Source organism: Macrosteles quadrilineatus, unplaced genomic scaffold (assembly GCF_028750875.1).
Source record: "Macrosteles quadrilineatus isolate MER2022 unplaced genomic scaffold, UCM_ALF_1.0 Scaffold_6__1_contigs__length_79288215, whole genome shotgun sequence".
Taxonomy (NCBI): domain Eukaryota; kingdom Metazoa; phylum Arthropoda; class Insecta; order Hemiptera; family Cicadellidae; genus Macrosteles; species Macrosteles quadrilineatus.
The window spans coordinates 75,547,196-75,561,476 of record NW_026542599.1 but is presented as its reverse complement, the minus strand read 5'-3'; the positions used below and the strand labels follow the sequence as shown (position 1 = coordinate 75,561,476).

The window sequence follows — 14,281 nt, the reverse complement described above, 5'->3', positions numbered from 1 at the left end:
GGGGCAATGACTCTCCTTCACTGGTACTACACTATACTTGAATAGATACAACTTCCGTATCGGCCTGGTGTGGAGGGGTAGCGAGCAGTGGGGAGACTACTGTTGCGGTGTTGCCGCGTTGTCGCGGACGGCCTACGACTGCAGTGAGCGGGAACTGCCCAACTATCTTCAACACAGAATATGCGCGCCAGCGTACTTTTCAACAACGCAAACGCACGCAACGTTACTATTACGACTTACGAACCCAACTTACCAACCCGAGTAAATCTCATTAACCACGCCTCAGTGAATACTCTACTTAAAAGTTCAAATAAAATTAATAGGCTAATTTAAAATATAAGTTAAGTTAATTAATTCGTCATATTTAAAAATATTGTATTCTAGAAGTAAAAAAATGTTTCATTACGTACAAATAAAAAATAAAAAAAAACATATTTAACATATTAAAAAACATATAAAATATATGTTTTGTGATAACTTTAAATATATAATTTTCTGATACAACGATATATAATTTCTTAATAACTGATGCACCCTCTTGGTCAGGTAGTTTGCCTAATGAGACAGCGTAGGGGTTGGGCTGTGCGGCGCGCGCCGCACCGTGTGAAAGCTCCCTTCACTGTGTGCTTTTATTTCGTCTCTGTTGATAGTTTCCGCTAGTTTATAGTAACCAGGAAGGAAATTTTTCTATTCTATTCAAAAAACGTTTAGTTCAAATTTATGATACTGTATTTTGGTTACCTATTTATTTTGTTCAGTCAATTTATTAATGAAAATTATGTTCAATTAAAAATTTAGTACCTATGAGTATAAAAAATTATCTTTATAAACTGGTTAGATTTAAAAACCGTTAGTTAAGTACTAATAAGATCAAGCTGGACAAATGTCTTTGTTGGCCACGACTAAAGAAACTAATAGTAATAAATAATACCTAAAGTTTTAATAATCTTAAATACAAAATTGTTTCTGAAATAAATGCACACATATTGCTCCAAAATAAAGCTTACCTAATATTGTGAAAAGTCTAGGACGTTTTCGTTAGTGGATGTGGATGGCAGTGGATTTATTCCATCGAAGTCATCATCGCTATCATCTTCTCCGTAATCAGCATACGTTTGGTTGACGTATATTTCCTGTGTCCCTTCGTCAGTTTGCACTCTGTATTCATCAGAAAAATCCTCAAGGTCACTATTTTCACTGTCACTGTCATCTCTATTCACGTGTATTATTAGTTCTTCAACTGCTGTTTCAATGAGACCCTCTTGTGCCCACGCTTCTAAAATTATTTTTTTTGTGTGTCTAACGATATTCGTCCATTCTACGCTTGTCACTTGTCCAATGCCTTCTTCGGTTAATCTTTTAATTTCAGTTAGGTTAAATGCTTTGTTGTTTCGAGCAACGTGTCCCTTGACTTGCGCCCAAACCATTTCAATTGCATTGAAATGGCAATGGTAAGGTGGGAGCCTGACGATCTTGTGTCCTTGGGCCTTGGCCATCTCATCTATTAAATACTTGGGGGTCGTTGGTTTATACCTGTCACTTAGTTCTAATAATTCTGCTTTTCTTAAATGTTCCTCAAACTGTATGTTGTGCTCACTGAGCCATTCCTGAATTTCTGTTTTTTTGTTGGCTTGTGTTGGAGCCTTATCCAAAATCTTGGAATGGTATGGGGCATTGTCCATAACAATAACCGATGGGGTTGAAAGGTTAGGCAGAAGTGATTCTGTGAACCATTTAAAAAATGTATCATGGTTCATTTCTTCGTGGTAGTCTGTGGTTTTCTTTGAAGAAAACAATAAACAACAGTTAGGAACAAACCCTTCAGATGTTCCAGCGTGCAGCAAAATCAACCTACTACCTTTACCAATAGGAGCTGCTAACGTACCTTCAGTTGTCTCGTCAGTCCATCCTCGAGCGAGGGTGTGGCCGGTATTCACCCATGTTTCGTCTAACCACACTATGTTATCGAAATTCAAATCTTTCACCTCCCGCAGAAACCGGCAACGCCAAGCAACAATATCATTTCGTTCCAATAAAATTCTCCTCCGATTCAACTTTTTATACTCAAACCCCAAAGTAACTAAAACACTCTTGAGAGAAAAACTGCTGCCTCTAAATAAATTTGCGTCCGTTAATGAAATCAAGAGTTTTTTAATTGTAGGATGCTCTTTTTTCCTAATATAATCATATATATGCCGGCGAATAGCATCCTGTTGGAAACCATCTATGGCAGTGACGGTTTTCTGTTTCTTTCTCCTTTTTCCAGGTGTCTGTAAGGTCGTAGTGGCATTACCAACCTCATTAATAAGTTTTTCCTTCTCCTTGCATATTGCAATGACTGTATTTTTATTTAGACCTAACGCTGCTGCGGATCTGTCTACTACCCTCTCTAATGGTATTAAGATAGCCCTGTTATCCTTTTCTCGCTGAAAAAAATTCCGTACATTAACCACAAGTTCCCGTGACTGGCTGCGTAAAGCAGATCCCTGGCCAACTTTGGTGTAAGGTGATGGTCTCACTGGCCGAACGCGAGGACGCCCTCGTTTATTAACACTAGCGCCTCCTCTTCTTTCCATCAGAATTAATATGATAACACAACGTAATATGTAACAACAGATTTAACACGATATTACACCATGTAATTCCCAAAACCACTCACGACAACAACACTGGACGCAGACAACGCAACGGCACTACTGAGAGTTCCTGCCCTCTGGCCCACTGCATATACTGTATATATATATCTGTAAACATCTGTTGTAAACATCATTACTCATATCATCTTTGTTATGATGAGTGGGTGGTCGCGTCATTTGATTCGGTGCAGTCTCGTGTCTTCGCCTACAGAGTTCTGTTTTGATTTGTCCATTGCTTGCCTATGTAAAAACTATAGCTGAGTTGAGCAAACAGGCAAAGGACATATTTCCCTTTTTAAAAGAAAAAGTTACGCATAAACTCAAAATTTCGCGAAATAATATGTATAAAGCACTATAATTCTTAGTATATTTGGAATTGAGAAATAATTCAAAAAAAAAATCATAAAAAAGATTAATTGGTTTCACTTTAAAATGTATTACACACGGTTTTTGTTTTTTAGACATAAACCTTAATTTTGTAATTTTATCTTTTTTGCGCAGTAATATCACTATGCCTTAAATCTTTAAACATGTATAAATATTACTATCACAATATTACTATATTGAAAACAAGCTGGGAGTAGTTTTGATAGGTTATCTCTACATAATCATTATTTTATTTTCTAGCTAGGTTTGATGATGCAACATGATGAAGAATATAGTTCAGCACACGAGCATAAAGTGGCTTTTGAGGCTCTGGTGATAGAATATACTATTCCAACATCAAAATGTTTGTTTTGGAGCTTAGGAGACTGAACTCTCGCGGACAGTATACTGTTTTAGTCGAAGTAGTCACTGTCATCTATCATAACACTGGAGGAACTGCACATGTGCGTGCGTGCGTGGAATTGCTGTGCGATATGGCAACAGCGCCTGTTGCTATGGAAACCGCGTCAGGCTCTCCTCGCTCTTATTGGTCTGGTAGACAACCTGGCAGTTCTCCCTCTTACTTGAACGTCAGATAGCCCCACCACGCCGATACTGAAGTTGTATCTATTCAACTATAGTGTACGGCCAACTGTGGGACTGGTGTCGGAACAATGACTCTCCTTCACTGGTATTACACTAGTGTAGGGCGAACTGCTGGACTGGTGTCGGAACAATGACTCTCCTTCACTGGTACTACATTAGTGTAGGCCAAATGCGAGGCTGCTGTCGGAACAATGACTCTCCTTCACTGGTATTACATTAGTGTAGGCCAAATGCGGGGCTGCTGTCGGAACAATGACTCTCCTTCACTGGTACTACACTAGTGTAGGGCCAACTGTGGGGCTGGTGTCGGAACAATGACTCTCCTTCACTGGTATTACATTAGTGTAGGCCAAATGCGAGGCTGCTGTCGGAACAATGACTCTCCTTCACTGGTACTACACTAGTGTAGGGCCAACTGTGGGGCTGGTGTCGGGACAATGACTCTCCTTCACTGGTACTACACTAGTGTAGGGCCAACTGTGGGGCTGGTGTCGGAACAATGACTCTCCTTCACTGGTATTACATTAGTGTAGGCCAAATGCGAGGCTGCTGTCGGAACAATGACTCTCCTTCACTGGTATTACATTAGTGTAGGCCAAATGCGGGGCTGCTGTCGGAACAATGACTCTCCTTCACTGGTACTACATTAGTGTATGCCAAATGCGAGGCTGCTGTCGGAACAATGACTCTCCTTCACTGGTATTACACTAGTGTAGGGCCTACTGTGGGGCTGGAATCAAGACGACTCTCCATCACTGGTACTACACTAGTATAGGGCCAACTGCGGGGCTGGTGTCAGGACAATTACTCTCCTTCACTGGTACTACACTAGTGTATGCCAAATGCGGGGCTGCTGTCAGAACAATGACTCTTCTTCACTGGTATTACACTAGTGTGGGGCCTACTGTGGGGCTGGAATCAGGACAACGACTCTCCATCACTGTTACTACACTAGTATTATAGGGCCAACTGCAGGGCTGGTGTCGATACAATGAGTCGCCTCTATTGGTACTGGACTAGTGGTGTCGGGGCAGTGACTCATTCACTTATAATACACTATAGGTAGCTCGTTAATACAATTTGGGTAGTTTTAGGGAAGGTTCCCCCACCACTTTTTTTATGTATGCTGCAGCTGATTGACGTTTTGGCAAACCTCAGTTGTCGGGCTATTTTTTAAAGATGGGGTCAGGTTGAGCGGATGGATTTCTTAATAAAAACCTCCTTAATTATGTGAACAAAGTATAGATACTGGGGCGCTGGTGTCGGGGACCATGACTCTCCTTAACTGACACTTAAAAAAGTGTACTGTGGGCTGGTGCCACAGGTTTAGGGGACCAAAAATATCAAGTTTCAATAATGATTCTCCTTTAATGGAAAATATACTATTCCTTTGAACTACCTAGGTTGGTAGGTACTTGTAAGACATAGTATGTAAGAGTGGATACGCTGCTTTCTTCAATTTTTCCAATGCTGCAAAGACAAGCTAAGAAATCACTATTTTGTACCTAGGCCCCTACTCAAAATAATAATTTACATATGTTATAAAAAATGTTGGTTACTTTTCATCTAACCTCGAATAGCCTAATTATTAAAGATGACTGACTGTTTGGTTGTTTTGCAGGGATGAAGCGGTTTTCTGAAAACAACATGGGAGGGCCTTTCAAGCGCTCTCGTATGGGGGACGAAGTGGAAGTTCGACTCCTCATACCAAGCAAGGTAAATAAAAAATATTATAAAAAAAATAGCCTATTTTCCAATCCATTGGAAAAATAAGTTATTTTGGTTCCTTTGATTTAGTATTTACAGCACACTTATACTGTACTTCCATTTAAAGATTACTTATATTAGGATCCACTGGGACCCAACGAAATACTTGACTTTTACGTTGATTTTTTTAGATAGATAACTTTTTTATTGCAAAAGTGGTGTTTAACTCTGTGGTCGCTGATTTAATTCAACTTTAAGATGTATTCATAGCTGGCCTTGGGCATTAGCATAACCTGCATTTTTTTTTATTCTATGAAAATAATCGTAGTTTCACTACCGTGGTAGATGATCATGAGTGATGTCATGATCTTGAGAAATCCATCAATGTTGCTTCAATCGCATGAGTTTTCCACGACGACTAGTGTGATGTAACGGATTTGAATTTCAATTGTAATTCCAGAACTGATAATAAGGTAAATAACAGTGAGGATTATTAAACTATATTATATTTAGGCCTACTAATTAACATTCTTTTGATATAAAAATAAAAGCAAAACTGATTTAGCAATGCTACATAATTACGTGAAAATTATAACTTTAAGTTCAAGGTTATGTTCATTGTTTAGTAAACACACCAAAACTAGCTAGCTAATGCTTATTTCTCTTCTCATTTGTATTGTTGAACAACAAAATCAACTGATTTTGATAATTTGAGTTACCGCAGGAGGGGGGGGGGTGTTCCTTTCTATCAAAGAACGCTCTCTGGTAGCCCCTGAAATTTGGTATTTTTTAAGTCGTTTGGTGACTTTCTAAAGCAATTTTTTTATGTCTAGAACTGTATAAAAAAACCTCTACTACATTATAGGATTACTTACTAAATCAAATTTTAATATCTAGAACTTTACTAAAAAACCTCTGCTACAATTTTAGGACAGAATTCTTTCCAAGGTCCAATTGGGAATGGGGGGCTTTCCTGTAGGGGCCTCCCTGGAACAGTCATGAAAACTACAAATTGAAATGTGTCTTAAATCTCAGGGTTGTTCTGTTCTAAGTTTCAATATCTGTTATAAATGTTATTAATTTAGTTTGGCTTGCCTAGTAGTTAAGATAGCTTATCCCTCTTAGGTCAAATGTTATTTGATCAATAATCTCTCTTTGTAGGTCGCTGGGTCTATCATTGGCAAAGGAGGGAAGAATATATCAAGACTGCGGTCAGATGTGAGTCCTTACATCTTTTTGATTAGCTAACCTCTACATTGTTGAGATGGTACAGTTAGGACAGAGTTCAGTTTTCATCAAAGCCTAAATAACAGTTGGAAATGTCTCATTCATTATATAACACGACTTTTTATAATTAACTTGTGAAATTTTGAAATCGTAACACAAAACCATATTGAAATTATACGCTTCTTTAGTGGAAGTTATACAAATTTTATATTGCGTGGTTTTAGACAAATTCATTCCTTTAAACAATTAGTATCTTGACTAAGGCTTAGTCGACCACAAAATATATCAATAATTTGAGCAGTCGTGTCCTCTGTTTATTGACTTTTCACTTTTGCAATCACAAATAACTTATCTGTTTCATAAATGGCTCTGTTCCCAATGAAATTTAAATGTAGGCAGTTCATTAATTTGTGTAGCAGTATTCTTAGTTTGTCGCAATGAGTTACCCTATGGATTTTCTTTTTCAAGTTTACTTAAAATAAAACAGATTTTATGTTTGTTCAAATTAATTTCAGTGTTGTATTGGTTTTGCACCAAAAAAGCAATGCCTTGCGATATAGATGTATGGGATATTTTGAGTTGATTGGTTTACGAATGGATTGATAAATGACCCCAGTGTTGTTATCGTTACAGGAAGCCCAGAAGATTACAGTAGTTGCCCTTGTACACTAAACACAGTCCTGTTTAGTATGTCCGAACCAGCGATAAAGGATTGCCCTGGATAAATCGTAACTCCACAAGCATATATATGTTTTGTAGTGTCCACTCCATCCCTATGTTTAGCAAAATCCATTTTCTTGGCGCACTTTAATTTCTTTAAAAATACTGAATATTTCATCCAAAACTGTCAGCACTAATATACCAAAGTTCCAGTTATTTTATGTACAACATTGTAGGCCTAATATTCAATGTTAAATCATGTGTCACTTAAAATTTTGCCATATTTAAAATTAAAACCTGTTATTAGTCAATTGCTTTTATTAGGCCTACATTTTGCTGGGAACATAGATATTATTTTATTATATGTGAAACTATTCAGTTCATTTCATGCTAACCCTCTTCAATGCTTTTATAGTGAACTCTTGATTCGGTTTTAATGCAATGCCTTTAGTTTATATAAGGATGGGATTAATCCAGCTGTATCTGATTCAAACAAAAATGTTGTCTTTTTTCATTCGCCATTTGCTGTTAACTAATTTAATAACAGTAATATAGGCCTGCATTGTCACTTAACTTTGCATCAAAAGAATTTTTTTTTATTTGGTGATTAGAACCTTGCAGCCACTACTTTTGTGTCAAGTTTAACTGATTTGAAATCAAGAACAACACATTTTTAACTCTCCCGCTAACAAAGTAGTTTTGTAAAACAACTGATTAAAATGTATTTTTATAATCAATAGATAATTTAACTAAATGCTCTAGCCCTAAATGTTTTTTTACATGTTCAATTACACTCCCATCAAGAGTTCTCTAAAAAGATAATTGTTACAGTAATGTCACATAAAGTACAACATGGTCATGTGTTAACCCTGTGTCTAATCTGTTATCTTACAATGTATTCCCTTAGAGAAAGACACACCACCCAATAATCTTTGGCTGCCTATCAGCCCACCCTGGAGATAGCAGAAGGAGCCCCGAGCCCCTCCCCTGCCCTCAACAGAATGGAAACTAATGGGTGTCCTGGCTATTTGTGTTGTCGGTGCTTTCAGGTCGACACTGATATCACTGTAACTTGTGGCATCCAGTACTAATGCCGGGAAACATTCTATTAGGTTGTTTCATTGATATAAGATCCGTGACGTTTTCTGCTCTGATTTTTTTATATTTATCTGTTGTTTAACTCTACTGGTTTTACTGGGTGCTGTTAGAAGGGGTTTTACTCTTCCTCAAAATAGTTTACTAGATATTACAATAGAATGAAACTATTTAAAATCAAAAAAAAAAAATCTTGCATCAGATTAATAGAACCAAAAACTATTGTTTTTTGTTTGTTTGATTTATTATCATTGGTGGGTCGGGATGCCGCAAGTCCACAGCGAGCACAGTCGACCTTACTGTCGCCGACACACTACCACTTGTGGGGACAATATCATTAATGTTTATGTTTTTGACTCGGTGTTCGCCGTCCTGCCCCGATGTGTCCACTCCAGTTCAAAGCTTCAGTTACTGTCCCCGATTGCCCTGGCCCCGAACGGTAATACCCTCAACTATATCAATCACTTTACGGGTCCCTCGCATGTCAGGGTCCCGCTCCCCACAGCCGTAATAGTAGACTCACTTATCAAGACATACAAATCGCTTGAAATTGATTAATTTTATTTTTAAAGCAGTGTTTTTATTTAAATTGATTGATTAGTCGTAAATTTTTTTAACTTGAGGTATAAAACTAGAATACATAATACACATTGTATTTGTTTACATTTTCTAATTTGTACATTAAGTTTGCTGCTTTCAGCTAATTGTATCAACGAGAGTAACATGGTCTTTTTGTCATGACATCTATAAAATGTAGCTTGTTGCTTTTAGAAACTATTGGGAAACAAATTTCCTTGGATGTAACCCTTTTTTAAATATCACAGGCAACAAATGGATTAGAAAGTTAGTGAAAACATAATTGATTTATTACTTTTGACAGTTTATTTTATAATTTCTAACTATTTTGCTTCCCACACTCATTGATAACAGGTTCATTCATAATCATTAGGGAAATGTATGTTTAGATGTTGAAATAGAAGAACAATCTTATTTAAGTTTAAATTCCATATCCTGAAAAAAATTATAAAATTTCATATTTTCAATAATCAAAAATAGTGTGCTTATGTGAAGCCGAATCCATCTGTCATGCATTTATTTTGTAAATAGATTTTTCACTACTCTAGACTGCCACGCATTAAGTTAGTCCGGAGAACAGCTGTTTGCTGCCTGCTTAGTCAAATGGGGTATCATTATGTACTACTGTACTGTAATGAATTTTAATCGGACACCAGCTCATAAGTTGAAATTGGAAATAAGTCAAACGAATCAATAAACGAAAACACAACCTCTACCTACCTACCTACCTTACCTATGAGTAGTGATTTAAGTCCTTAGTTGGCAGAAATATGAGGGATTTATAACAATTTATTATTGTTTGGTAAGTTTAGAGTAGTATGCCAAAAAATATTGTTCATCACTCGTCCTCAATGAGTTAACCGTACTCGTATAGTATTCCCAACCATACTCGTCTGGTAAACACCTATTTTCCGGACTGGTAATGTAATATAACTATTAAATACTTATTGAAAGACAAAATTATTACAATTTAACGATTCACTGAAGAGTTTTTGATTTGCAAAAGACAAGTTGCTGATGACAGATAGGTTCTGTTTCCTAAATGGATGTGGTCCTTCTTAAGTTAATATGGATAAACTTTTCTTTCAGCATTTTGACAGTGAGCGCATCAGATGTTGAGACTGTGATCAAAGTCATTCAGGAAGTGATTCCAAATCTTGAAGATGTAAGTTTCAATATTTTATATCATTCAGGTGGTTAAATAAATAAAAAATCCCTTTACGCTTGGTGTCTGTTGTTAATTAATTTTGCACTGGTCGTGACCGATAAATTGAATCTTTTCTTAATTTGTATCACAATAATGATTTATTTTACTTTGAACTGGTTGTCTCATTCTTATTGGATAGCTTCACTTTATATTAATATTGATCATTAAAAACGTATTTTTCTCTTGAATAGAAATATACAAGTTGGTGGAATTATACGAATAAGTAGTTAACGAAATATGTTTTATTATGATACAATGGCAATGAATTTTTACCAGTCTGCAACAATTTCACTTGGAGAAAATCAAAGTTTGGCATCATATAAGTTATATTTTAAAAAACTTAAACATTATTTTACCTAGTAAATAAAGTTATGATTGATGTTAAGTTTCAGGCTATCTAACTCTGATAAATCTGGTGTAATCGAATTTGATTTTGTCATTAGTTTATATTTTTCTGCCTAAGAATTTTTTGTCATGAATAGGCTGATACGATTATTATTTTCAAGCATTGTCAATTTGCTTTGTACATATTTTGAGGATCTTGCAGTTTTCTGTAATTCCTCCCAACTTGTGTAATTTGTGTTTGTAACAATCAAACTTTTCCAGGTTGTTACTATATCAAGCAGAGACTAAGATATTATTTTGTTTTAAGAGACCGTCAGGAGTACTTTAGACTTGTTGTGTTCCAGACAAGAAGCAAGGGAGGAGAAGATGCGGACATCAGGATGCTGGTACATCAGAGCCAAGCAGGCTGTATCATCGGCAAGGGCGGACTCAAAGTCAAAGAACTCAGAGAGGTAAAATATTCTTCTAAAATAAAGATTAAATCTGAATAGGATTAGGCAAATCAAAATGCTTTAAGACGCGACACTAATTAATTGTCAACATTCTAATACATGCAAGAAATGCAATACAAAAGGCAGGCATTCTGAAATGATTCAGCAAAAAAAAAAAAACACAAAATCAGAAAATAGAGAGAAAGCAAACCAAACGAGCAACCCATACAGCTTCTACTTAAAATTAATATTTACAATGCTGTTGGAAATGCTGAAGAAATCATCTGTAGAGAAGAGTGGATTTGCCAAAAGAAGATCTCGGAGATTGTTTTTGAATCTAGATTATTGGTCTGCTTTGGTTTTTCAGTAAACTGCTGGTGATGAGAAGTTTGTATGGACAGTTTGTAGACGAGAGTACTTGTGCTGGTTGGGTCATTGAGTAGAAGGCTCTGTAATTGGGTAGTTTAAATTATTTAACCTTGCAAACGTCAAACAGTAAATGAACAGTTATTCTGGCAACAGTTTAAACATTTTAATGAAGCTGTGAATTTTGAGCTAACCTTCTCTTTAAACTTAACATTGGAGGTACATAAAATGAATTCTCATTTCTATACTTTGTGACTGTGGATTCAATACGGATTTTAAAATCTCAAAAATTGATTTGATTGTTACTGTTTTTATTTTACTTTAGTTGTGATGTAGCCTAATTATTGTTTTCCAACCATAAATTAAATATATATATATATATATATTTGGAACTTTAATAACAACCTCGGATAATTTGAGGGCTTAGATTATTGTTTGTAGGGTTACTGTACACAGTCTACCTGCAAAACTTGAATCACAATCATGAGCCTGCAAAAAATTAGATTTGGTAAGTTGTACAGTCAGAATGTTACTGTACCAAAATTTACTAAAACCAAGCCAAAGACCTGTAGTCACTTAGTTTGTTGTTTTTTGACAGAAAACCGGTGCCAGAATCAAGATCTACACTTCTTGTTGTCCACAAAGCACTGACCGTGTTGTTCAGATCACCGGCCGAGGAAACTCTGTAGATTGTGTTCAAGAGATGGTGGCACTCCTCAGAACTGTGAGTACTTGTAACCGTTCCTTGGGCAGCTACGGAATGAAACTAAAACTTGTATTAATACGGTTTGGGCATGAATAAAGTAGGATAGTCTAATATGATGATTTTCGGTCTAAAATTTTCCCAGTCGTTTTAGTGAAGTATTGCATTAGGATACACAAATGTTAAGTTAAAAAAAAAACTGTTAAAAAAAGTTTATTGTTAAGTGGTGAATTTTTTGTAATTTAGACTTACAAGACGAGGGAATAAGTGACTAGCATTGGTCTTAAACTAGCTTGTTTAGTTACTAAAACTAACACTAAAAGGGCTGTTACTGTTTTTGTCTAAACTTTAAGCCCCCTAGGGAACTAAGTACTTCACTTCTGTGAGTACTAGGGCCTCCCTGGACATTTTCCAAGGTAAGCTAGATGTTTTTTTTCTAAAAATAACAATCCTGTTCTGTGGAGCTTTTCAGCGACATGAAAACTATTATTTTTCATGAATTGATGTCGAGTAATTTTGTTTAGGTTGCAGTGAAGGGTACAGACAGTCCCTACGACCCCATCAACTTTGATGATGTCTACGCTGATGACTACGGTGGTTACGGTGGTTCTATGGGAGGTCGCGGAGGTGGTATGGGCAGAGACCTAGGTGGTCCACCCATGAGCCGAGACATGGGCGGCAGGGACATGGGACGTGGCAGACCTGCACCCTTCGGTGGCCCACCAGCCAGAGGTCCGGGGATGGGGTGAGTGTCCTACTGTAGCCTTAGCTTATTACTATGATTGATATGACAATAAAATCTACCTACAGATATAGGGTAACGTTTACTTCTTTTTTGTTTGCACAAAATTTCTAGACGTTAATTTTTTTCTTGTATGACTCACTTAGTTGAAAATTTCAGAAGATACTTCATGTTTTGCCAGATATACCAAGATAAAGTGTTCTCCAATTTCGGGTCTTGGACATTGCTCCTTTTTGAAGGGTTCAGTAAAATTTTTAAATTGGCAAAACTCTAATATTTTTGATATTTATTCTTGCAGCGGTCCTCCACCAAGAGGTGGTTTCGGCGGAGGCGGTGGTGGATTTGGAGGAACGTTTACTTCTTTTTTGTTTGCACAAAATTTCTAGACGTTAATTTTTTTCTTGTATGACTCACTAGTTGAAAATTTCAGAAGATACTTCATATTTTGCCAGATATACCAAGATAAAGTGTTCTCCAATTTCGGGTCTTGGACATTGCTCCTTTTTGAAGGGTTCAGTAAAATTTTTAAATTGGCAAAACTCTAATATTTTTGATATTTATTCTTGCAGCGGTCCTCCACCAAGAGGTGGTTTTGGCGGAGGCGGTGGTGGATTTGGAGGTGGTGGAGGTAAGTCAATATTTCATTTTTGAGTTTCATCATATAAGGTTCATCTATTAGTAATAAAATGTAGGCTACAGGAAAGTGAGAGTAAGAACAGCCTTATTTTTATTCAGGTTAAATTAGACTCGATATTTTTTCATGTAAAAATAAAAAAAGAACAAATATTTTATGTTTATTGTTTACTAACCAATTTGTTGTCAATTTTCAGGTTACTTACATTTATGCATTTTGAGTAAAAAGTTAAGCTTGTTCTTTCTCTCCAAACCCAATTACAGTAGAGTCCCTCGCTTTTCCGAACCAACTGGGATCAAACTCTATTTGGAATTGCGGAATCGGGAATAATCTGATTTCTTTAATTTAAAGTATTGGTGACGAAATTGTTGTGATCTTAATTGACGTTTGTGTAGCCTCAGATCAGATGATGGCGCTATGGCCGTGATCACAAGAGATAACGATGCTGCAACGTAAGCAGGAAATTATAAACTCAAGTTGAAAGCTTCTCTGTTCACTGTAGGCAACATGTTCGTGTGCTGACTCCACCAATGTTCGCGGTTATATTAGGAACTTCACCAACATTTGTGGTATTATCGTTGGATTCTCCACTGGTTGCGGCAATATTGCAAATTTAGCTGACATTTTAGTTTTCTTGAATTTTCCACCATTCGTGAGAATCAGTGTCTTTGTCAAAAATACCAAAATCATCATTACAAGTTTTAGAAAATGCCAGCCAATATCGATGATGCTGCTACTGTACATCATTTCATGATTTTAGTGCCACTTAGAGCTCTTTTCTGACATTTGCAACGACGTCGCTAGCTTCGACTTTTGCTGTGACATAGTTAAATTCGTACAAACGTCTTTAAAAAATTTCGTACTTAAGGTACGAAATTCATTTTGTTGTAGATGGATTTTGGAATTTATGGGGTTCGGAATAGCGAGACTCAACTGTACACAGACCCTCTCTTTAGAGTTAAGAAATATCTAGTGTGTGT

General features: G+C 36.5%; 1 protein-coding gene across 1 annotated transcript in view; it reads left to right on the top strand.

Annotated features, from left to right (window-relative positions):
- LOC128996170 (heterogeneous nuclear ribonucleoprotein K) overlaps positions 1-14,281 on the top strand; it is a 55,232-nt gene that overhangs the window by 26,171 nt on the left and 14,780 nt on the right. Inside the window, exons 3-10 of the mRNA XM_054421307.1 lie at positions 5,230-5,324; positions 6,477-6,533; positions 8,693-8,736; positions 9,963-10,038; positions 10,770-10,877; positions 11,821-11,946; positions 12,450-12,670; positions 13,237-13,295. Coding sequence (XP_054277282.1) covers positions 5,232-5,324; positions 6,477-6,533; positions 8,693-8,736; positions 9,963-10,038; positions 10,770-10,877; positions 11,821-11,946; positions 12,450-12,670; positions 13,237-13,295 — 784 coding nt within the window. The 5' untranslated portion in view covers positions 5,230-5,231. The remainder of the gene's footprint in view (positions 1-5,229; positions 5,325-6,476; positions 6,534-8,692; positions 8,737-9,962; positions 10,039-10,769; positions 10,878-11,820; positions 11,947-12,449; positions 12,671-13,236; positions 13,296-14,281) is intronic.